The sequence below is a fragment of the Anabas testudineus genome, chromosome 22 (assembly GCF_900324465.2).
Source record: "Anabas testudineus chromosome 22, fAnaTes1.2, whole genome shotgun sequence".
NCBI classification, from domain to species: domain Eukaryota; kingdom Metazoa; phylum Chordata; class Actinopteri; order Anabantiformes; family Anabantidae; genus Anabas; species Anabas testudineus.
Genome location: NC_046630.1, coordinates 20,569,268 through 20,591,490, shown reverse-complemented (window position 1 = coordinate 20,591,490; position 22,223 = coordinate 20,569,268). Strand labels below are relative to the sequence as shown.

At 37.9% G+C, this 22,223-nt stretch overlaps 2 protein-coding genes across 5 annotated transcripts in view; both read left to right on the top strand.

Moving 5' to 3' along the window:
- The window catches only part of megf10 (multiple EGF-like-domains 10), a 39,509-nt gene extending 33,663 nt beyond the window's left edge, over window positions 1-5,846 (top strand). The window contains exons 18-25 of one of the 4 annotated variants that reach the window (XM_026338949.1): window positions 88-204; window positions 358-486; window positions 639-863; window positions 1,459-1,574; window positions 1,652-1,775; window positions 2,777-2,821; window positions 2,912-3,121; window positions 4,089-5,846. In XM_026338949.1, the coding sequence (XP_026194734.1) occupies window positions 88-204; window positions 358-486; window positions 639-863; window positions 1,459-1,574; window positions 1,652-1,775; window positions 2,777-2,821; window positions 2,912-3,121; window positions 4,089-4,255 (1,133 nt within the window). In that variant the 3' untranslated portion in view covers window positions 4,256-5,846. Of the gene's footprint in view, window positions 1-75; window positions 205-357; window positions 487-638; window positions 864-1,458; window positions 1,575-1,651; window positions 1,776-2,776; window positions 2,822-2,911; window positions 3,122-4,088 lie in introns of those variants that run through there. The other 3 variants (XM_026338948.1, XM_026338950.1, XR_003297398.1) reach the window with 3 other exon arrangements.
- A 4,794-nt stretch (window positions 5,847-10,640) lies between these two features.
- Window positions 10,641-22,173, top strand: LOC113147918 (long-chain fatty acid transport protein 6). Its single transcript, XM_026339249.1, has 10 exons — window positions 10,641-11,209; window positions 12,194-12,397; window positions 12,955-13,113; window positions 15,083-15,207; window positions 17,428-17,622; window positions 18,304-18,394; window positions 18,487-18,685; window positions 19,652-19,749; window positions 19,980-20,110; window positions 20,224-22,173. The coding sequence occupies exons 1-10, from the start codon at window positions 10,732-10,734 to the stop codon at window positions 20,398-20,400; spliced, it is 1,857 nt and encodes a 618-aa protein (XP_026195034.1). The 5' UTR covers window positions 10,641-10,731; the 3' UTR covers window positions 20,401-22,173.
- Window positions 22,174-22,223: the final 50 nt, after the last annotated feature.

The window sequence follows — 22,223 nt, the reverse complement described above, 5'->3', positions numbered from 1 at the left end:
GAAGTTGCTTTTGAGAATGTTTTTACTTCAGAACCAGATCATTTTGAAATCACGTGTTGTGTAATGACGTTGCAGGTTGTCCTTTAGGTTTCTATGGGAAGGACTGTTCCCAGATCTGCCAGTGCAGGAATGGAGCTGACTGCGACCATATATCTGGACAGTGTAACTGTCGCACCGGCTTCATGGGACGTCACTGTGTACAAAGTAAGTTACAGTGTCTCACTCCTGCCAACTGTGTTATTTTCAGCACTTTCAGTGCTTCAACTTCTGATAATACTTCCCATACAAATACTTTTGAATAAGGAGTATCCAATGTATTTAAATGATAATATTAATTGTTGCCTTTTTTCTTACAAGAGTGTCCTCCTGGTACTTATGGCTATGGCTGCCGTCAAGTCTGTGACTGCCTAAATAACTCCACATGCGATCACATGACTGGTACATGTTACTGCAGCCCAGGCTGGAAGGGAGCTCGCTGTGACCAAGGTGAGAATCCACTTAATTAAAAAACCAATAAATGGAAATGTTATTCTGTAATTCAGTTTACATATTTTTTATAATGGACTAAATGTTTATTTTGACTGAGCTGACTCTAAGACCTATAACTGTAGTTCTACATCCCCTCCTCCTGTCTGCAGCTGGTGTAGTGGTGGGTAGCCTCAACAGTTTAACCAGTGCAGCCATGCAGGTGGACACCTACCAGATTGGAGTCATAGCAGGAATCATCGTTCTGGTGATGCTGGTGCTCTTCCTCATACTCCTCTTCATCATCTACAGGAAGAAGCACAAGGGCAAAGAGCCCACGATGCCAACTGTGACCTACACTCCTGCAGTGAGGGTCGCTGCTGATTATACTATTGCAGGTACAATACGAGTGACCTTCAAACATCAACATATGTACTGTCCCAGCCAGTTTAGGCAAGTTGACTCATGAGACATTTTGAGTCAACATTCAAGTGTGTGTTGAGTCACTGAATCACGTTTCTTCTAAAATGTGTCTTATTTCTTCTTGTTCATTACTTTGAAACTGTTGAAAACTAATTTGAACAAGATTCTTTTTTTTTCATGGTAAATGGAATATATAGTTATATAGTCACCTCTACATGAAGTCCTGTGGTTACAATTCAGATGATTTTTTATCAAGCAGTGTAAATTATGTTTTTATTTATGTTTTTCTATATTGTATTAACTGGAGTGATGCTAACTGCCAGCATTAAGGAAAGGAAAATGTTAATTATAGTTTAACAGTTTCCAACAGTTTGTGGCATATAGGTCTGTAGTTAGCACTTTGAAACAAATGTGGAGACAAAACACAACAAGTGTTTCTTTACTTACCCAACACTGTACTGCCCAGTTGATTCTTGATGTCAAATATTTTAATTGTACAGCTCATGCTTGAAAAACACTTATGAAATCAGCCATTCAGTGCATCCTTGTAAGGATTCTTTAATTTTTCAGATGCTCATCCACCACCATGCGAGACCCTTCCTAGCAACTACTTCTCCAACCCCAGTTACCATACTCTGACCCAGTGCACCAGCCCTCCACATATTAACAACGGCCCATATGGAAAGGTATACAAGTGGTTTTATTCACAGTAAAAGTTGATTGTAGAATGTGTCTGTTAATGAATAACAACCCACTTTTTTAGGCCAAGAACAACCAGCTGTTGGTCAACTTAAAGAATGTGGATCTGAGAAAAAAGACTCCTCTGGTTGATCACACTGGCACACTGCCTTCAGACTGGAAACAAGGGGACTGCTTCAACGAACTGGGTGAGACATATAGCATTCTCAAAGACATCAATATTAATGCTGGACGTTATTTATATTTACTCATTTGCTCATCGCAAACTTGTATTGTAAACTTGAGAATGAGTATGGAACGAGTATGTCCAGGCATCACATTGCTGATTAACTTATAATAATTATTTATTTCTTACCAAAGTCCTCGAAGTCCAATAGCAAATTAACAGTTGCAATGATTTTAAAAAAATACTAACAAAGGCATAGTAGCGTCAGGGTCCGACAGCAGTAAAACACTGTTTGTCTCCTCCATCTAACAACAACAACACCTGAAGAAAGGTTCCTACTTATATACCTGTCTTTGCCAAATGATCCACACATAAACCCAGAAAATGTATGTATATTTTTTAAACACTGAAGATCTGGGCTCTGAAAGGACCACTCTAGGACATAATTTTGGTCTCCTTCAGTTTTAGGAGATGACTTTGACTTTATATAGTATTGTCTTCAATCTCCTTAGATGTTTTCTTTGCTTGATTCATGCCAATAATTTGACCCTTCTGAAACAGATTAACATCTTTTCCACAAACACAGGATATGTCTTCCAACATTTTTGTTTAAAGAATGAAAAGCTACTCACTGCATCAATTAAGGTTAAGTAACTTGTTACCAGCTGAAAAATAATCATCCATGCAGAAATGATTCAATGGGAGGCTCTTACCTCTTTGCTTAGTTAAATTTAGGTGGTGACTTTTTTTATTTTGGACTATCTCCACAGGATTACCATTAGCAATTGATAATGTAAGAAAATATTGTCAGCATAGGTGGGATCAACTTATTCTCAACAGTCAGCAATTTAGATATGTAATTACAGTCTCTAAAAAACAGCATACTGCCAAATAAGTGAAATTTGAATTGGTAAGAACATTTGTTTATTTTATGCTGATACAAACACACAGCACTATATTGTCAGATTACTTTTGCCTCCATCATTCACTGAGCTGCCTCATTTCCATTTGTGTTTATACCAGGAGCCTACGGACTTGATAGGACATACATGGGGAAGTTTCTTCAAGGTAGGTTCTGGACTTGTACATAGAAATGGTTAATAGATTATTAGATGTTGGTATTTACTGTTCATCCACTTCTCTGTCCATGGTATCCAGATGTGGTAAAAGGCACGCCCTATCATGCCAGCTCCTGTTCCCTAAATAGCTCTGAAAACCCATATGCCACCATAAAGGACCCCCCTTTGTTGACAGCCAAAAACACAGAATGTGGCTACATGGAAATGAAGTCCCCAGCCAGACGGGATTCACCATACTCTGAGATCAACAACAGCAGCCCCACCACTAACCGGAACGTCTACGAAGTTGGTCAGCAGCTTTATTTATTATTACTATATTATTGTTGCTGGATGTTTTAATGAGAAGTATAGTCCAGTTGCATTAAACACATCACTGCAGGACTGTATCCAATTAATGGTGCAATGGGGAGTCGAAATAACATTTATCACTGTATAGTTTTACTAAATTCTAATACTTCTTTGACCACTTTTTGCTTTTATTACAACACACATTTGTGGTGGCCTCAGCAATGTCACCACATTAATTTGCGTCCAGAGGTGCATGAATATCTCACCAAAATCTTGTATTGGTCATGAGAAAGTTGGACGGCTGAGTAAAGTCTTCTGCAAGCATATCCCAAAGTTTCTCAATCAAGGTCTGGTCTCTCTATCATGTGTGACAATTTTGTCTCATGCTTCTTGAACCATTGTTTCACAATTTGAGCCTGATGAATCCTGGAATTGGACAATAAAACTTGACCATGCCAGAAAAAAATAATTACTGAAATAATGTGGATGTTCACATTCATATATACAGGTAGTCAGCTGTCCATATTGTGTTGAAACGTATTAATCACTGCAATAGTTTATCCAGTGGAAAGCTCTTAACTATTTGCTTAGTAAAATTCATTCAAATTATTTTGACCAGACAGTGTACATTTTTACTTTGTTCTTGGGATTTATAATGTATAAATTTATACCAAAAACTCTGTGAGCACAGTGGAGCTTTTAAAGAATCTGCTATTTGGTGGAGAACATGCTCCTTCTGTCACATGCCAAAGTGTCCTTGGGCAAGATACGGAATACAGATCATAGAAGGTCCACCATGGGTGTGTGAGTGTGTGCTTGTGTGTGAATGGTCGAATGAGATGCAGTGTAAAAGCGCTTTGAGTACCATTCAGGTAGAAAAGTACTATATATAAGTGCAGACCATTTACCATTTATATTTGATTTGCTTTACTTCTTGTAACTGCCAACATGCTTGTCTTTTGTTTCAGAGCCAACTGTAAGCACCATCCAGCCCGCTGAACACAGCAATGGTGATGTACATTTTGGTCAGGATCTGTATGATCTACCAAAAAATAGCCACATTCCTTGTCACTATGACATCCTGCCAGCAAGAGAGAGTCCATCCTCAGAGCTCAAGGAGCTGGACAGTGAATGACGGCACAGAGACTCAGTACAGAGACCAGGTCTCACTTAAAAGCTTGCAGATCCAGGAGATTTTCTTGTTGTTATATTTTGACATTATCATTGTAATTATATATCATGTGTATCTTCTTTCTGAACTGGAGTTAGGAGTTTTTACAGAAATTTTATACTGCAAGTATTTGTAGAATCATGTGTATGTGGGCTGAGATATGCTTCAAGCAAAGCAGTTCAGCAGCACCACTGGAAATCGAAAAACGTTTTCTCTCTGTTTCAAAAAGCTGTACTGAAAACCATCTGACTCCCTGCCATCTCTCAACATGAACATTGTGTTTTTTGTGTGCCTTGTAGTCTCAGCACAGCAAACTGTATAAATGGTAATGAAACATAAATTGTAGTACAATGGTGGCAAAGCATTTGTGGTTAAACCTGTTGTACACACAAAAAGCGACCTGTCTCTTTCACATACAGCAGCAAACTTTCTTTTGCTGCATAAAATGAGTGTGATTATTGGATTGGGATTTGAAAAGTCCAAAACAAAAATAATTATAATGTTATGGTTTCAGATGCTGTTAAATGATCCAAGCACTTTGTGTGAAGTATTTTTATGATGTTTGTGTTTTCAATACCAATCAAATCTCTATTTTTGTAAAAAAAAAACAACTGTTGGCTAACTTGATTTAATATTAGCACTTGTTTCAAAGATTATATCACACACTTTGCTGTGACACACATAGATTGTGGTCAGGTACATCCTGTTTGCTTTAATTTACCTAAGATGTGTCTAGAACTTACTTGACTGGAGTCCACCTGTGGCATATTGAAGTGATTGAACATAGAAAAGTATACACCTAAATAAAGGTTCCACAATTCACAGAGAATATCAGGACATAAACACAAGTCATTAAATGCAATTCTCTCTGTAGAGTTCTGTGACCTAGCTTGGGAATGAGTCACAGAGATAGGCAAGTTTCTAAAACTGTTCATAAAACTCTAAGGTTATGTTCAGACTGCATGCCGTAATGCTCAATTCTGTTTTTTTCTTGAGAGAAGTTTTTTTTTTTTGACTGTTCACATTATTGGTAAAATGTGACACGATATATTTCAGATTTCAATGTGAACTGGCCACAGCCCTGAAATGTCATACACAATACATTGTGTACACAGAAGTAAACATGGATGCAGCTGAAGTGAGCCTATACAGCCCGATTACAATAAGAACCCTCGAGTTTAGAAATTGGAAAGCATTAGATATATATCTAATGTAAGGACCACATATGAAAGTGGCCCAGGTCTGATTTAAAAAATCAGATTTCATGTCATTTGGGCTATTCGGACTGCCATAAAAAGATCAGATACAGTGGTAAGAAAGTATGTGAATCTTTTGGAATTTCACGCTTTTCTGCATTACTTTGTTATAAAATGTAATCTGATCTTCATCTAAGTCAAGATTATTAACAAATATAATGTGCCTAAAACAATACCACAACTGTGGGACTGTGACTACACTACCAAGAAGTGGGGAGCAGGTCAAAATGATTCTAAGAGCACAACAAACACTCATCAATGAGGTAAAGAAACAACACAGAGTAACCGCCAAAGACTTGAAGGCATCATTGGGACTGGTTAGCATCTGTGTTCATGAGTCCACAGTACATAAAACATGTTGCTTCATATACAGAACATTGCTGCATGCCTGAAGTTTGCCAAAGAGCACACTGAAACTCCACAGCAGTATTGGCAAAATGTTTTGTGGAGTGACGAGATTGAACTGTTTGGAAAGAACACACAGTACTACATGTGGCATAAAATGGGCACTGAATATCATCATGAAAACATCATCCCAATCCTAAAGGATGGTAAAGGAAACATCATGATTTGGGCCTGCTGCTGCATCAGGGCCTGGCCAGCTTGCAGTGATTGAAGTGTTAGTGTCAAAAAATTCTTCAGGAAGATGCGAGAATGTCTGGACATCAGCTGAAACTCTGTAGAAGTTGGGTGATGCATCAGAACAATGCATGAAAACAAGGGGGCATGTCTACAAAAGAATGACTTCGGAAAAACAAAATCCGCTTTTGGATTGACCAAGTTAGAGCCCAGACTTCAACACAATAGATATGCTATAGAATAATCTGAAGAGAGCCATACGTGTAAGACGTCCAAAGAATATAACAGAGCTGAAGCAGTTCTGCCAGGAAAAATGGGCTAAAATTCTTCCTGAACGACGTGCAGGTCTAATCCACAGCTACAGGAAGTGCCTGGTTGAAGTTATTGCTGCCAAGTGGGGTTTAACCTGTTATTAATTCCAAGGGTTCCACTAGCACTATGAGGTTTTTTTGTTTTTTCTTAATAAAGACATGAGAGATCAGAAGTTTCTGTGTTATTATATTAGGAACGTTATATTTGTTAATACTCTTGACTTAGATGAGGATCAGATCACATTTTACGAGAAATTAATGTTGAAAAGCATGAAAGTGCAAAGGGTTCACATACTTTCTCTTGCTTTGCAATCTGAACGTAGCCTAATTGTTTTCAGGACCACAGTGACTGATCATTGTAGGAGCCATCTTTATCCTTGGGAGAATTGGTGTGGTGTACTGTACTTTTGTGTCCACTATATGTTAGGAAGCATAATCTGGTTCAATTTGAATATATGAAGGTCTAGGTGTTCCTATACGGACGCTCCACTCTGTTTTCACACTTTGCTCTTCACCCACCATGCCAGGTCTGTTTGTTGTTTGTAAATTTATGGTAAGTATACATATTATGTTATGGACTATCATCATCAGAAAACTGGGCACTTTGTATGTCATTGTCAATAAACATTAACCAAAAACAGCAGAGAAAAACGCTCGGACAATATGCTTCAATACGAGCGCGCGTTTTTTTCCCACATCTAGCTGACCCACAGTGGCTTTAAGTTTAGGTTAAGCCACTACAGTCATAATTACAGTATGAGCTCAACAGTCATACAGCTCCCCAAAAAGAGCCATAAACTGTATAACACTGGAGACTTCTACAGCAAACAAGATCATGTTAGTCATGTAACAGTAGCTGAGCTACCTTCTTAAAGCTAAGGGCTGTAGTAATGGAGTCTGCGTTCGTACTCAGATCCATTTATCTGTTATTATAGACGTACTCTTTCTAGCATGACAAAATTACAAACAAGTATGTGGTCTGAAAAATATGTATTGGTCTTGGTGTTTTACTCACCATCTCATTTAGACTTGGACTTGGACTCGAGTCAGGCTCACACTTGTAGACTCTCACTTTACTTGGGCTCAGATTGGACTAGCCTGGACTTGGACCTGTTTTGGACAAAGGTGGACTTGACTACAGCCTTGCTTAAAGCATGTGTAATATTAGTCTGGTTACCAAGACTTCTGATATATAGCCTGCAGGTGCCTTCTCCATCTGTCACATTTACTCATCCTTGTATTGTTTACTTATTGCGCTCTGTGATGCAGGAATTAATATCCTGGGGTTTACAAAATAACTAACTAAGAATCTGTTACTGTTTGTTTCCACTAGATTTTAGAAACCATGATGTTTTTGTTATCAACAAGGCCAACCTTTTTATACTGCTAAGAACTTAACAACAGGTCCAGCTAAGCCAGGTGTAGATATCTGGGATAAGTGTGCGTTCACTGTATTGTTTAAAAGACAGCATGTATTAATCACAGAGTTACTGATTAAACATGGACAAAACTTGCGCAGCATACTTTTAACCCACAAAGCAGCAGCACAATATGGAGATGTATGAAGAGGCCAAACATATAATTTTTAAAAAGGGAAATACGGCCAATATAATAAGAAAGGGGAAAAACCTGGCAGACAATAGCGGATTAGCTGAATGCATAAGTATATGCAATGCATAGAGTTACTGAACGTACGCACTAAACAGTTGTGGTATAAATGCCTTTATTGTGATCATCGGCAGTGCATTTATTACTCAGGAAAATCCATAGTTCGCATTTTGTACATTTCATTTGTTTTATCCCCTCTATTTTTTTTCTTGGTTAATTTATTTAACCAAATCTATGTCATAATATGGTCAGTTTATATCAATTTACCTATCGTAATATTTACTGTTTACATAGTCTGCCTCATTTTCCCCTGTTCGTCATTGGGTGCAATCCACTGCAGTGATGAGATTAGGGAAGGCTGTAACACAAACTAAATTGTGCTTGATGCAGAGTAAGACAATTATGTAATTTTGTAATTCATGTTATCTGCAATCTTGTAGAACTCCTTCTTGAAGGGGACTTCTTTGGTCAGGGAAGGTTATAAAAACATGAACAAGTGATTTTATTGCCAGCGTAACAAGTCTTATTGTGTCGCAAAAAGTGGCTTTATTGAGATTTTCAGCATTCCCAGCTGAATAAAGGAACAACTTGCCAAGTGCTGCAGGGTAACATACATGTCCATTTTAAAGGGGTTAACATATTTAATTACATAAAAATCTGAAGCTGAACTTTTTTTGTTACAGTTCACATTGTTTATCTACACTAAACATTGCCATAAGCACAGAAAATTGTTGAAAAAATATCACTTTTGGATGATAGTAGTTTTTCTGTCTTTCCTGTAATCTGAATGGCAGTCTCACAACAGTCTTAAGCCATTCTGAGCCTATTTAAAATGTTTGGAATATTATGTATATAGTTTGATTACTCGTGATATAAAAACATGAATATCACCCAGTGTCTTATGTACAAAACGGTCCCTACCGTTTATGCTTTTTGGGGTTTTGTTCTTCAGTATAGAATGATTTGTGCAAATACTTTGGAATAAAATGACAATATAATGGAATAGTTTGGTATTTTATTCAATTTTGTGAGTCTTAACTTTTTTTTACATTTCATTTAATTCATTTTAAAATTAATAACAGGAATGATAAGTATCTTACAATGTTCATAGCCCACTTAAATTGAAAAACAAACTTATTGCTAACAAACCTATTTAAAATCAATTAAAAAATTACAAATAAATACAAAAAACCATGCATCTGCCAGCATGTCTGCTGTTTTTGTCGGCATTTGAGACCACACTTGCTCTTTGTAAGTGGAATTTAACAGTTCGCCTGGCTAGTATGGTCTCGGCAGGCATCAAAAAGGAGTGTTTGGTTATCAAGCGCAGTTTGTTAATCTGCAATTGCTGTCTATATCAGATGCAGAGAAGATTAGACATTAGATCTTGTGCAGAATGTATTGCAGCACAGATCCCAGACTTCTGCATGTCCTTCAGCCTTCTAAAAGCCCCATACTCCATCTTGGCATCCAGAGTGTTCCACTCGAAAAGCTGGCCTCCTGCTCACTCACCAGGAGAGTGAGCATAAGAATCTACCTCCAGTGCAATGCCCTCCTCACCTGGATGCCAAAAAAAATGAAAGGAATGCTTTGAAAACACATCAGATCAATCATCAGTGAGGAAAAAACATCTTGCTGGATATCTATAATAATATGGAGTATGCCACATTGTTGGATCAAAATAAAAACTTAAATCTTCAAGGGCCTGAATTCACCTCCACTAGTAAAACCATTCCTGTTTTCAGGGTCATGTCATTGCTGCCTCTCTAGCACACCTGTTGTTAATTTGCATTGACACTGAAGCAGCTGAAACTGATTAACAACTCCCTTTGCTCCTATACTCTGATTTAAAAAATGTTCCTTTATGTTTTTTTTAGCAGTGTATATAAGTTAGTGGAAGACTGGTGTGAAGGATGTGCACCTGAGTTAAAGCTAGAATATGCCTCCTGCAGTCCACAAGTGTTCATTGCGTTATTCCTCCCCCACACTGCAGTGGGTGCTGTGGACCAGTCTATAGGAATACCTAGTTGCTGTAGATGGAGAGAACAGGCCATGCCAAATGTTGCAGGTCTGAGTTCAACTTTGAGCTTTTGGCAAACACGCAGCATGTGTTCTGAGTTTTATTTGGTTTTATTTATAAATGCAGTGGTTCTGTCATTATTGGTAAGTTGCAGGGAGAATTAATGATTCCTTTTGACCAGTGAGTTGCACACTAGTTCAATTTGTTCACAAAATACATACAAATTACAAGATGTTGGGAAGATGCACGTCAAACTGTTTATTTAACAGAATCAGAAATATCTTAGACTCATTTATCTACACAAGCAGAAGTGCTGACTGGTCAACTGTGTTATTTATTATTACTGTTAAACATTTTTACGACAAATGACATCCTATATGACAAATAACCTAGTCCAACGCATCAATGCTTAACCCCAGTATCTGATGCAGTGGGACACTGTCATCAGATACTCACCCTGCTTTCCTTTATTCCTGTTTGCATCGTTTGCATCTCCTCCTCGTGTCTTAGGTGGGAGGGATCTAAAGCGCAAGGAAAAGACCGAGGAGACGTGTGGATGTGGTGAGAAGCAGCCAACAAGCTGCAGCGTCCTGCAGAGAGGTGTGCTGTGCTGTGCTGTGCTGTGCTGTGCTGTGCTGTGCTGTGCTGCGCTGCGCTCCTGAAAACATGATAACTGTTGTGTTCACCAGCGTCTTAGCGGGACTCTTCGTCCTGTTTCTCTACCAGAGGATGAACAACCCCTTCTTCTGGGATGATTTGATTTATTACCTGAAACTTCGGAGGTACAAGAAGAAGCTGCAGGCTCGCATGCAGCAGGGAGTCATCACATTCCTGGACTGTTTTCTGTACCAGGCGAAGAGGAACCCGGACAAACCGTTCATTATCTTTGAGAGGCAGACTCTGAGCTACCGGGACGTGGACCGGAGGAGTAACCGGTTCGCCAACGCGTTCCGCACGGAGGGCTCTCTGAAAGAAGGGGACGTTGTGGCTCAGTTAATGTGCAATGAACCGGACTTCATCTGTGTGTGGCTGGGACTGTGTAAGCTGGGATGTGAAGTCGCCTTTGTCAACGTCAACATTAAATCCAGGTCTCTGCTCCACTCCTTCCACAGCTGTGGAGCGAAGACGCTGGTTGTTGGCGCAGGTACTTTCTGTTTCTCTCCCCTTTTTAATTCATGTTTGATCATGTTTCAGCTGAGCAGTCAGTCCTTTGACTTATCAAAGACCTGTGGGACATTTCCGACTTATTGAAATGTTCTCCATTGTTTTACAGCCTCTCCCCATGTAGATTGAACTGCCTGTGATTCACGCACAAGTTGAGACACACACGATTGCTCATTCCAAACATGTGTAGGCTCCCTGTTATTCCTATAGGAGCAGAGATGTGTTCCACTTGTTAATCCCAAATGCATTCACACGTTATTAGCTGTGTTTCTTCTTTGCTTCTGTCTGGTTTAGTTGCTTTGTCAGAATGGGAAGAGAAAATGGGACATAGTTTAAAAACCCAGTACAGGACATTAATCATTGTTAGTTAAGGGAAATAAGAACAAACCCTTTCATAAAGTTCTTTATCAATACAACTGTAAAATCATGGATGGTTAAATAAAAGACAAATAAATCTATGTATCTATAACCTTAGTAAGCTCTCACTGTTATGCTTTTAGATAGTCTTAACTATAAAATTCAATCATTCAAGTCATTTTATAAATCAATCTAACTCTGTTTATTGTATGTACGATATTTGATTAACAAGTAACTACATCTGTCAGATACCATACATGTAGTGAAATAAAAAAAAGTCCCTCATAAATGTAAGATATTAGAAACTTAGTGACTTATCATGTAGCAGGACATAGAACATGGTTAAGTTGTTAAATAAAATTAACTTAAGCGTCAACTTTAAGTGCTTGATACAACAGTTCACATTCCCATGACAGTTCTGACATCTCAACACCAGGCCAAAAATTAAAGTATGTCCAGCAGGTTCATCTAGAGATTACATAGCATAGCATACCTTATTCCAATATGATTAGATTAACATATATCTACATATGTCTGTTTACTGGCTCTTGTTCTGTCTGATGTAGCAGCATTGAGGGAACCATCTACTGTATGTCTCTCTCTCCAGATTTGGTGCATTTGGTGAAAGAGGTGCTGCCTGATCTGAAGAAGGATAATATGGCTGTTTGGGTGGTGGATCACACGTCACCCTCTGAGGATTTCACTAGTTTACTAGATAAGGTGGAACACATGTCTGGAGAAACCTTATTTGAACTTCCTAAAGTTGACATCATGTCAAATTTCCTCTTCATCTTTACCTCAGGCACCACAGGTACCACATGAGCACTGTGTTGTTGCATCTACAATGATGGACCAACATTACATCTAAATTGAATGTTACTGTAATTATAAAAATCATATTTGTGACTTTGATGAAGATCGTTTATATCACATTTATGCATAAAACCAGGACATTTTAAATAACCTTACTTTGCGACTGTAGTTTAATAACTGAAATAGAATGAGACTAGAATACAATGAATGAGCTGCCACAATTAATAGGAAAAGTTCACAAGATGATGGAGCAAACATATTTACTGTAGTTATGTCTTCAGAAAATGACAAGGCATCAAACACTCGGTATCCTTTAGGCTAAGCAGCTACTACTAACTTGCCATGTCTATCAACAACTCTGGATATACTGGATATGTTCTTGCTACACTCATTCAGAACCTGATATGGTTCTCCAATGCAGTAACAATGTTGTAATTAAAAATTAGTTTGACTCCATTGGGATCACAAAACTAATTTAGATTACTGTAGCTACTCCTGTAAATACACAGGAGGATGTGGACAATTTCTTCAGTAACCATTGCTGTACTATTCCAGGTCTCTCCAAGGCTGCACGCATAGGTCATCTGAAAGCCATTATGAGTATGGCCTTCTTTCAGATGTGTGGAGCTACATCTGATGACATCATCTACATCACTCTTCCTCTTTACCACATGTCTGCTTCCCTGTTGGGACTTGGAGGATGCATACACCTTGGTAAGAATAGCTTTAGTTAGCATGCAATGTGAACCAAGTTTTTGGAATGAGTTTCTGAAGCTAATATCAGAGTCATGAAAAGAGTCACTCCAGATAGTGTTGTATAAATTATTGTTAAATAAATAAATTGAGAAAAAAACAGATATGTTAGCCTGAAGGGATGTGATTGTCATAAATGCTGAGTTTAATATATTGTACACAGCCATGTAGAGAAGCCAGCATTAGTTTTTGTGTCTTGGCCTGTGGGCTTTGGAAACAGTGGGATTAACCTCCTCAGCATTTTAATTGTGTTAGCAGGTCTTAGCAAGCTGTCATGTCTGCAAGGTGAGTTCTGCAAGTTCTAAACAAACAGAATTCACTACAGCTGCACACTGAAAACTCTGGTTATGTGCAGGCTGTTGATAATAACAGCATGCAGCAGTATATAAGAATAAGCAGTGGAAATAAAGTAGATCCCGTTTATTATAAACTACTGTTACTGGTAAGCTAGGTAGTCCCCAGATCCCTCTTTGACAAGGCCATCAAAGGGCTCCCAGACACAATAATGGAAGTGCTAAACATTGTCTCGAGGTTCTCTACCTTCCTCATACATTGTTACACTGCTACAACAGTCGTGACAGTAGACCAAACTGCTTTGCTTTGAAAATACCTATGACTTAACATTTAAAGCACAACTTCAGATTTCAACATGATTCCTATGGTTCTAGTATGAGGAACTGTTTGTTTGTTTGTTTTTACTTGTTATTTTTATTTATTTATTTATTTGTAGTCATCTGATTTCTCATAGTACAAAGGTTGCAGTCTTAGTCAACCTGCTCCTGCTGAATTTCCCTTCCAGATGATGTCTTCTGGAGGAGATTTTCCAATTACAGCACCGATACATTTTAAGTTTAAGACCCTTCATACACATTTTCATGAAATTTCAAAACTACAACATAGGAATAAAGCTAGTTTTCAATACCCCTGCCTGTCTGTTTTGGCTGTACTGCATAGCAGAAAATGTTTTGAAACCACACCCACGTGCATCCTGCTGTGATGTGCAACTCTGAACTTATGCCAGGCTGTAGGAAACTCTTCATCTGTAAAAACAAATGTTATGTTGATTCATGCTAAGCTATTCTACCTGGAAGCAGCTCTGTACAGAACTTTCTCAGAAAGTAAATTAGTTTATTTCACAGTCTATTGTTTTATAGAGTACCTTTAGATGTAGATACCTTTAGATAGATACTTTAGATATACAGATATTGCTGTTTTTTTACAAGTCATAAATCCCACTCCAACCCAACATAACTGGTTTGTTATAATTTAAGTGTCATTTATTCAATTCAAGATTCAAAAAAACTTAATTAATATCTGAGGGAAGTTTTGCCTTGTTACAGTTGGTCTCAATTCAGACAGAAGGAAAGAACCACAAAAGATCTATACCAACACAAATACAAAATAGCTTCAATACAAGAACTCAATATTTACACAACATATTGAAAGATGCATGAAATGGGTCAATAATATTAGACCAGAGTGGAATGATAACATAAATATTGATACTGATTTATGGTATCAGGCCTAACAATATTAACATTTCATTTTTCTATTGCTTCCTTTTAGAATTAATTAATTAATTAATTACTTGTTCAGACTGTCCTTCAGCTAGTTGTATTTTCCCACAGCGTGAGTGCAGCTTAGAAGCTGGACTCAACATTTCACTGTGTTAAACGTACACAATTCCTGGAAGATCTATATTGACTAGGGCGAATGCTGGACGGATATCCTTGTAGTTTTTTACATGATTCTCATTTACTCTCATGCCAGGGGGAAACGCTGAAACAAAGCAGAGGAAATGTCTCACAATGGCTCCAAGTGTAAATAATTTGTATGGGCATTGTTAGAAGGGTTGTACATGTGACAACCACATTGTCTTAAGGTACTCACTATTTGCTTTTCTATCTTTTCTACATCTTCTCCTTAACAGGAGCAACTTGTGTGTTAAAAAAGAAATTTTCTGCCAGTCAGTTTTGGAAGGACTGCGTGGAACACAATGTGTCTGTGGTGCAGTACATAGGAGAACTCTGTAGATACCTGGTCAACCATCCTGTGGTAATATTTACAAATTTTTTAAAACACATCATTTATCTCTTCATATATTTATACATTTGACTAGAAAGTAGTGTCCCTAGAGAATACAGTGCTCACTGCAGTCAGTGATAATGAGCTGGCTATATTCAGTGGTATATTTTTTTACATTATCAGCAGAGATACTAAATGAGTTTTCAGTATGGAATCTGTTGTTAATAAGATTGTGATGTTTCTTGTGTCCTACTATCTACAAGGGCTCCCAACATTGTAGTATGCTCCTTTATAAGTGCCCTTTCTTTATTGTTAAAAGCTCAAATTGGCTCTTCATCAAAAATAGAGGCATCAAGCTGTTTGTCATAATACAGTCATGTGTCAAGTCACTTTGGGTGTGGCTGCACCACAGAGTTATTACACATCTACAAAGCAGATTCACTCAAATATCTTTTGTACAATTGTAATTGCTGTACAGATGGTGACAACTAGATACAGACATGGACAAAATGGTTGTTATCCTTCTGTTAAAGAAAGAAAACCCACAAAGGTCACTGAAATAACTTGAAATTGACCAAAGTAATAATAAATAAAAATGTACTAAAAATTAACTAATGGAAATCAGACATTGCTTTTGAGTTGTGGCTTAACAGAATCATTTAAAAAAAACTAATGAAACAGGCCTGGACAAAAATGATGGTTCCCTTAACTTAGTATTTTGTTGCAAAACCTTTTGAAGCAGTCACTACAATCAAACGATTTCTATAAGTGTCAATGAGACTTCTACCCCTGTCAGCAGGTATTTTTGGCCCACTCCTCGTCAGCAAACTGTTCCAGTTGTCTCAGGTTTGAAGGGTGCCTTCTTCAGACTGCATGTTTCAGCTCTTTCCACAAATATTCAATGTGATTTAGATCAGGACTCACAGAAGGCCACTTTAGAATAGTCCAATGAATTGTTCTTCACCATTCTAGGGTGTTTTTAGGTGTGTTTTGGGTTATCTTGAATCTTGAATTATCCTGTTGGAGGACTATGACCTGTGACAAAGACCAAGCTTTCTGACACTGGGCAGCACATTTTGCTCCAGAATGCCTTAAAAGTCTTGAGATTTCACTGTACCCTGCACAGATTTAAGAAACCCTGTGCCAGATGAAGCCAAGCAGCCCCAGAACATGACCAAGCCTCCTCTGTGTTTCACAGTAGGTACAGTGTACTTTCCTTTGTATCCTTCATTGTTGCGTGTGTGAACATAGAGTTGATGTGTCTTGCCAAAACGTTCACATTTTGTCTCATCTGTCCAAAGGACATTCTCCCAAGCTTTGTGGTTTGTCAATATGTGTTTCCTTTTTTTTTGTTTCTTTTTTTACAATTTGCTTTCATCAGTGGAGTCCTCCTCGGTCGTCTTCTATTAAGTCCACTTTGGCTTAAACAGTGACTGATGGTGTGATCTGACTCTGATGTACCTTAACCTTGGATTTCACCTTTAATCTCTATAGTTATTCTGGGTTCTTTAGTTACCATTTGTTTTTTCTGTTTCTTCAATTTGTCATTAATTTACCTCTAATGGCCACATCCTGGGAGGTTGGCTACAGTCCCATGGACCTTAAACTTCTGAGTATGTACAACTGTAATCACAAGAACATCAAGCTTCTTGGAGATGGTCTTACAGCCATTGCCTGTAACATGTTTGTCTATCATTTTTAGTTATAATCTCCTGAGATAACTCTCTCTTTAGTTTTCTGTGGTTGATGTTCAGTGTGGGACACATGATACCAAACAGCACAGTGACCACTTTTCACCCTTTAAATAGACAGACTGACTGATTACAAGTTTGATACCTGTGTAATTACAGGGCACACATGTCCCTATGGTCAAATAATTAACAAATAAAACATCTTTTCTAGAGGTACCATCATTTTAGTCCAAGCCAGTCTTAGTAGTTTATTTTTTTTTAATTCCTGTTGAAATACGACTCAAAAGCTATGTCTGGTTTTCATGAGTTGATTTTTAGTAAATTCTTATTTATTATTAAGTTTGTGTCAGTTTCAAGTTATTTCAGTGACCTTTGTGGGTTTTTCTTTCTTTAACAGAGAGGTACCAACAATTTTCCATGTGTGTATACGTTAAGGTCTGGCAGTCATGGGCAAAATACTACTCAACGTATTTTTGGCATAAGCACTAACCAGTACATACGTTTCCCTAAACATGGGACAATTCCTTTTAAAGCTTACATGTTGCTTTTCTGCCTCCAGGTACCAGAGGAGAAAGCTCACAGTGTTTGGCTGGCTGCAGGAAGTGGTCTTAGGTCAGATGTTTGGAAGGACTTTGTCAGACGCTTTGGTAGTATTAAGATCAGAGAGGGTTACGGCTTGACAGAGGCCAGCATTGGCTTCCTCAACTATACAGATGAGGTTGGACCAATTGGAAGGGCAAGCTACTTCAACAAGGTCAGGACTACAAAATTTGAGTATGCACTTTGCTACAGTCATCATTTTGTTGGTGTTTTTGGCATTTCAATACAGTCATTTAGATTACTGCAGTCATATTGGAATTTTTTTTTGTAAATGACTAGCGAAAGTTTGGTTATGTTTTTAATGCTACATGTTATGTTTGCAAGAAGATGGCATTTTCCAGCCAAAAGATGCGTTATGTGCAGAGCAAGAAGTGTAGGCCCTATATTCTGATAGAATCTCATCATGGAAAAAATGTTTTTCTCACAGAAATTAACATGTACCTCTGCTCCACCACTTTTGACTACGTTCTGTATCACATCTCCGACTGTATCAGATGTGTGTGCACTGTGCAGTGGCTGCTCCACTCTCTTCACTGGGTAGTAACTGAATGTGTCTGTCTGGTGTTTGGTGCTGGGCACGTAGTGTACAGAGGGTTTTATCCAAAACATAAGCTTGCTACAGCTGGAAATCAGACTGAGGGTGGTAAGACTGAACCAGAACAGTAATTCTGTGGGCTGTAAAGCAAAAGTAATGAGCTGGGAGGTGCTTGCAAAGCTGGAAACATTTCATTGTTAATATAACATACTAATTTAAAACCAGATAAAGAAATTCCAATATTCCAAAAAAATGCAATAGATTTGTCAAATTTAACTATAATAATTTTTTTTATTTCAGCTTTCTATGCCATTTGAGCTCCTCAGATATGATCCACAAACCTACAAGCCCATCAGAACAGACTTGGGAAGATGCATACGAGCCCAAAAAGGTAAATAACAACCTACATCTATTTACATGACACTGAGGCTATAGCTTAGAGGTGATTTGTCCACTAAAATAATAATAATAATTTTTTTACAGGAGAGGCTGGTCTCCTGGTAGCTCCTCTCACAGCAATGAACCAATTTCTGGGCTATGCTGGGGACATAGTTCAGTCTGAGAAGAAGCTTCTGAGGGATGTTTTTAAAACTGGAGACATCTATTTCAACACTGGAGACCTACTGCTCCATGATCATAGGAATTTTCTTTACTTTCGTGACCGCGTTGGAGACACTTTCAGGTACCATTACCATACACAGCCATGCTAGCATATTTATATTTCATCTGGCAAATTAGTTGTGTGTGATGACGTTGAAATACATTTATTCTTTCATTTAATGGAGATGGTGTTGTCTAATGGAGATCAGCCTACATTCAACACATTTCAGTGTCAGAGTCTTTTGTGTTGTTTACTTCCTCTCTAGATGATGTGACGAGCTAAGCCTCAGGTCATGCATTTATAAAAGGAGTTCAATAGTGTTCTCCATGGTCTCCAAAAAAAAAAGTTAAATGGAACTGAATTCTACATTCTACGAGTCCATTGTCCATAAGTCAAATAATCATCACACCTTCATGCCAAACACAAAAGACTCACGGAGTTAAAAAATCTTCGGAATAGCGGCCTGAAATCCAAGGAGTCAAACAGAGCAGCAGAAAGAGCAGGTACAAGTCTCACAGAGAAAACGCCATACCACCACGGTCTCCACGCACCATAGACCCGTAAGACTCTATTAGTGATGAAAAGACATGTTGAAGCTTGTTTGAAGTTTGCTACACAGCAGTTGGTGAAGCCTGTGGACTACTGAAGAATGTGGAACTGTAAGATGACACAGAAATTGAACTTTTGAAACAGTAGTACACTAAAAATACCAAACCTACAGTACAGTGGAGTTCGGAGGTGAATATCTCCTGGGATGTTCCCCTTCTCATGGCATCAGCAGAATTTAAATTACTAAAGGGAAGATAGATGAAGACCTCGTCTTACACCATGTTCAGTACTTTTTTCCCTTTGTTATTCCAATTCAGTGCACATAACCCTGTTTTTGATTTCTGATTGTATTGTTGTGATTTTTTTTTTAGCTATTTTACCTTAATGACAATACCAATGACTTCTCTTAATTTCATCAATAGGTGCAGTGAATTGTGCTGAACACTTCCCCCACAGTATTTTAATAGGTCTACCTGCATATTGCCTTGTATGCTACAGGTGGAAAGGAGAGAACGTGTCCACCACAGAAGTGTCAGAGGTTTTAGGCCTTCTTGATTTTATCCAGGAGGCCACTGTCTATGGAGTCACCATACCAGGTCTGTAGAATCACAGTGATTTCAAAACATATCTTGAAACATATTTTTGAAGGAGCAAATGCTTACAATTCTAGCAGCTTTTTCCACTTTGCAACTCTAATAAATCTTGCACCTCAAGGCCTTTTTCCCTGATTACATGTTCTGCACAAAATAAAACCAGACAGTGGCAGTAATGTGCTTTAGTTTACTATAGTTCATTCAGTATGTCTTTTTCTCATGTATGTATTCAGGACATGAGGGTCGAGCAGGCATGGCTGCTGTCGTCTTAAAACAAGATCACAAATTAAATGGGACAGAGCTCTATAACCATTTAGTAAAAGCCCTTCCTGCATATGCCTGGCCACGGTTTCTTAGAGTACAGGTAAGTCGTACAGGCATTTATTACCACTAGTTTGCATATTTTTAAATAACAATAAAAACTAATTATAATAATAATGCTGGATCGTTCATTTGAATCCTTGACTGTGTTCTCAGACCTATCTGCATGTAACAGAGACCTTCAAGCAGCAGAAGATGAAGCTGGTCCAGGAGGGTTTTAATTTGGACCTAATCCAGGACCCTGTGTATTTCTTAGATATCTTTCAGAAGAACTACGTTCTCCTAACTGGATCCTTGTATCAAGCCATTGTGTCAGGAGAAATACATTTGTAGGCATTTTAAGACTAAGTATAACACGTATCCATCTGATGACAGGCTAAAGAGAATCAATGACAAAGTGATTTGTATTTTTTCACATCTGACCTAATGAGTAGGACAGGGATACAGTATTTGACAACCCATTGCCAACTATGGCTTAAAACAAAGCTGTATCTGTTTGGGACCCCTTTTTACACTTTGAACTAATTTTTTTCCCTCATCTTCTAAATCATTGTTCAATCATCATTCTAAATCTAAATTGTCCAGAACAACAAAAGAAAAGAAAACACAATTTAGATTTGTTTTACTTTTATACTTTAAAAAATGCTCCATAGAGAAGGTCTTTATTAGAAAAGGTTTATATTGTTGTTTATATTGTACATGTCTCACACAAGTTATACTTAAAGTTTTGTGAAAAGTTATGATTTAACAAGTTGATATATGATTTAGTTTTGTTTGTTTGTTTTTTCACAAGCCGTAAGGGAAGATTCCAGAGGAAAAAGTTTTTATTAATATTCTGGAAAGGTTTCCCTGAACGTTACACACTGTGCAGTAATGTCTCTGGGCAGCTGTTGAACCACAACTCTAATTTTTACATGTTCCAGGCTGTTGCCAGCTCCTTAACATTTAGATCCATGTTTAATCTTGATAAACTTGGCCTACATGAGGCCTGTACTACAACAGTAGTGTGAGTAGTCACAGGATCAGATCTGACCATGTCAGTGGTGAAACAGGCCACCATGAACAAAAACATTCACAAAAGGAAATAAAACGACACACAACTCATTAAACTGACTATTACAGTTTAATTTTAAATGCACAAAATATATTTGATTCAATCAGGATTCCTGACAGTGTAGATGTTTACACTGTTCTACCATCACTGCAGTAGACACATGCCTTTTTACCGATACCGGGTATCACTGTGTACTTTATTCCTTCATTCGTATTTCTGATCAGATCACTTCTAATTAACAATTTGTCCTCTTATATGTGAATGTGATTGTTGCTAGATAGGACAAGTTGATAAAAGACTCAACCATGGTCGTTTCCTTGAATGATATCCTATCTCTCCTTAGTCTTGAGACCTTTTGTCAACGAAGTCGCAAGACTGAACTTTATTGAGATTTGGCTCACTGACTATTGAATCAACCAGGTGAAGATGCCTCCCTCTCACATATTTTCCCGCTATCTCAAGGATGTAACAGCAACTGTTTGCAGCCTAAAAAGACTAGATTCTCCTCTTGTACTGTATTCATGAGACAGAATTTCCATCCTCCTTTAGGGAGAGCTAAATCTCACAGTGAGTTGTTTCTGTTGATAAAAACATGTTGAACTGTGCCCTGCCAAATTGGGTCCAACTTTACAAAGAAGTCTTCTGGAAGGGGAGGAGGTCCCTCACAGGACATTTGCAGATCTGCTCCTGAAGTATACACCCCCGTTGATAGATGTCATAGATGGTTGTAATGTTTAAAATGAGAGCCTCCTTGTCACACAGCAGGGGGATGAGAGATGATTATTTCAACACAATTGTTGTTATTTAAATTGTAGTAGTAATGATAGTAAGTAGTTTAATTTTGTGATAAAGTTTACTTTTTTTTTTTACATTTTTTTATTTATTTTCATGAATGGAAATTCATACTGTAACTTACGTCCGAATAGCGCTGAACAGCAGCAGCATAGCCTAGTGTTAATTTCAATAAAATGCTATTTTTAATGTACATGTTGTAGATGACATGTTGAATTGTATCGTTTTAAAATGATTTGAAAATAAACGTTTAGTTCTTACACAGTCGTCATGTGTCAAATTCCCCACACGGTCATGGGAGGAGTCGCGG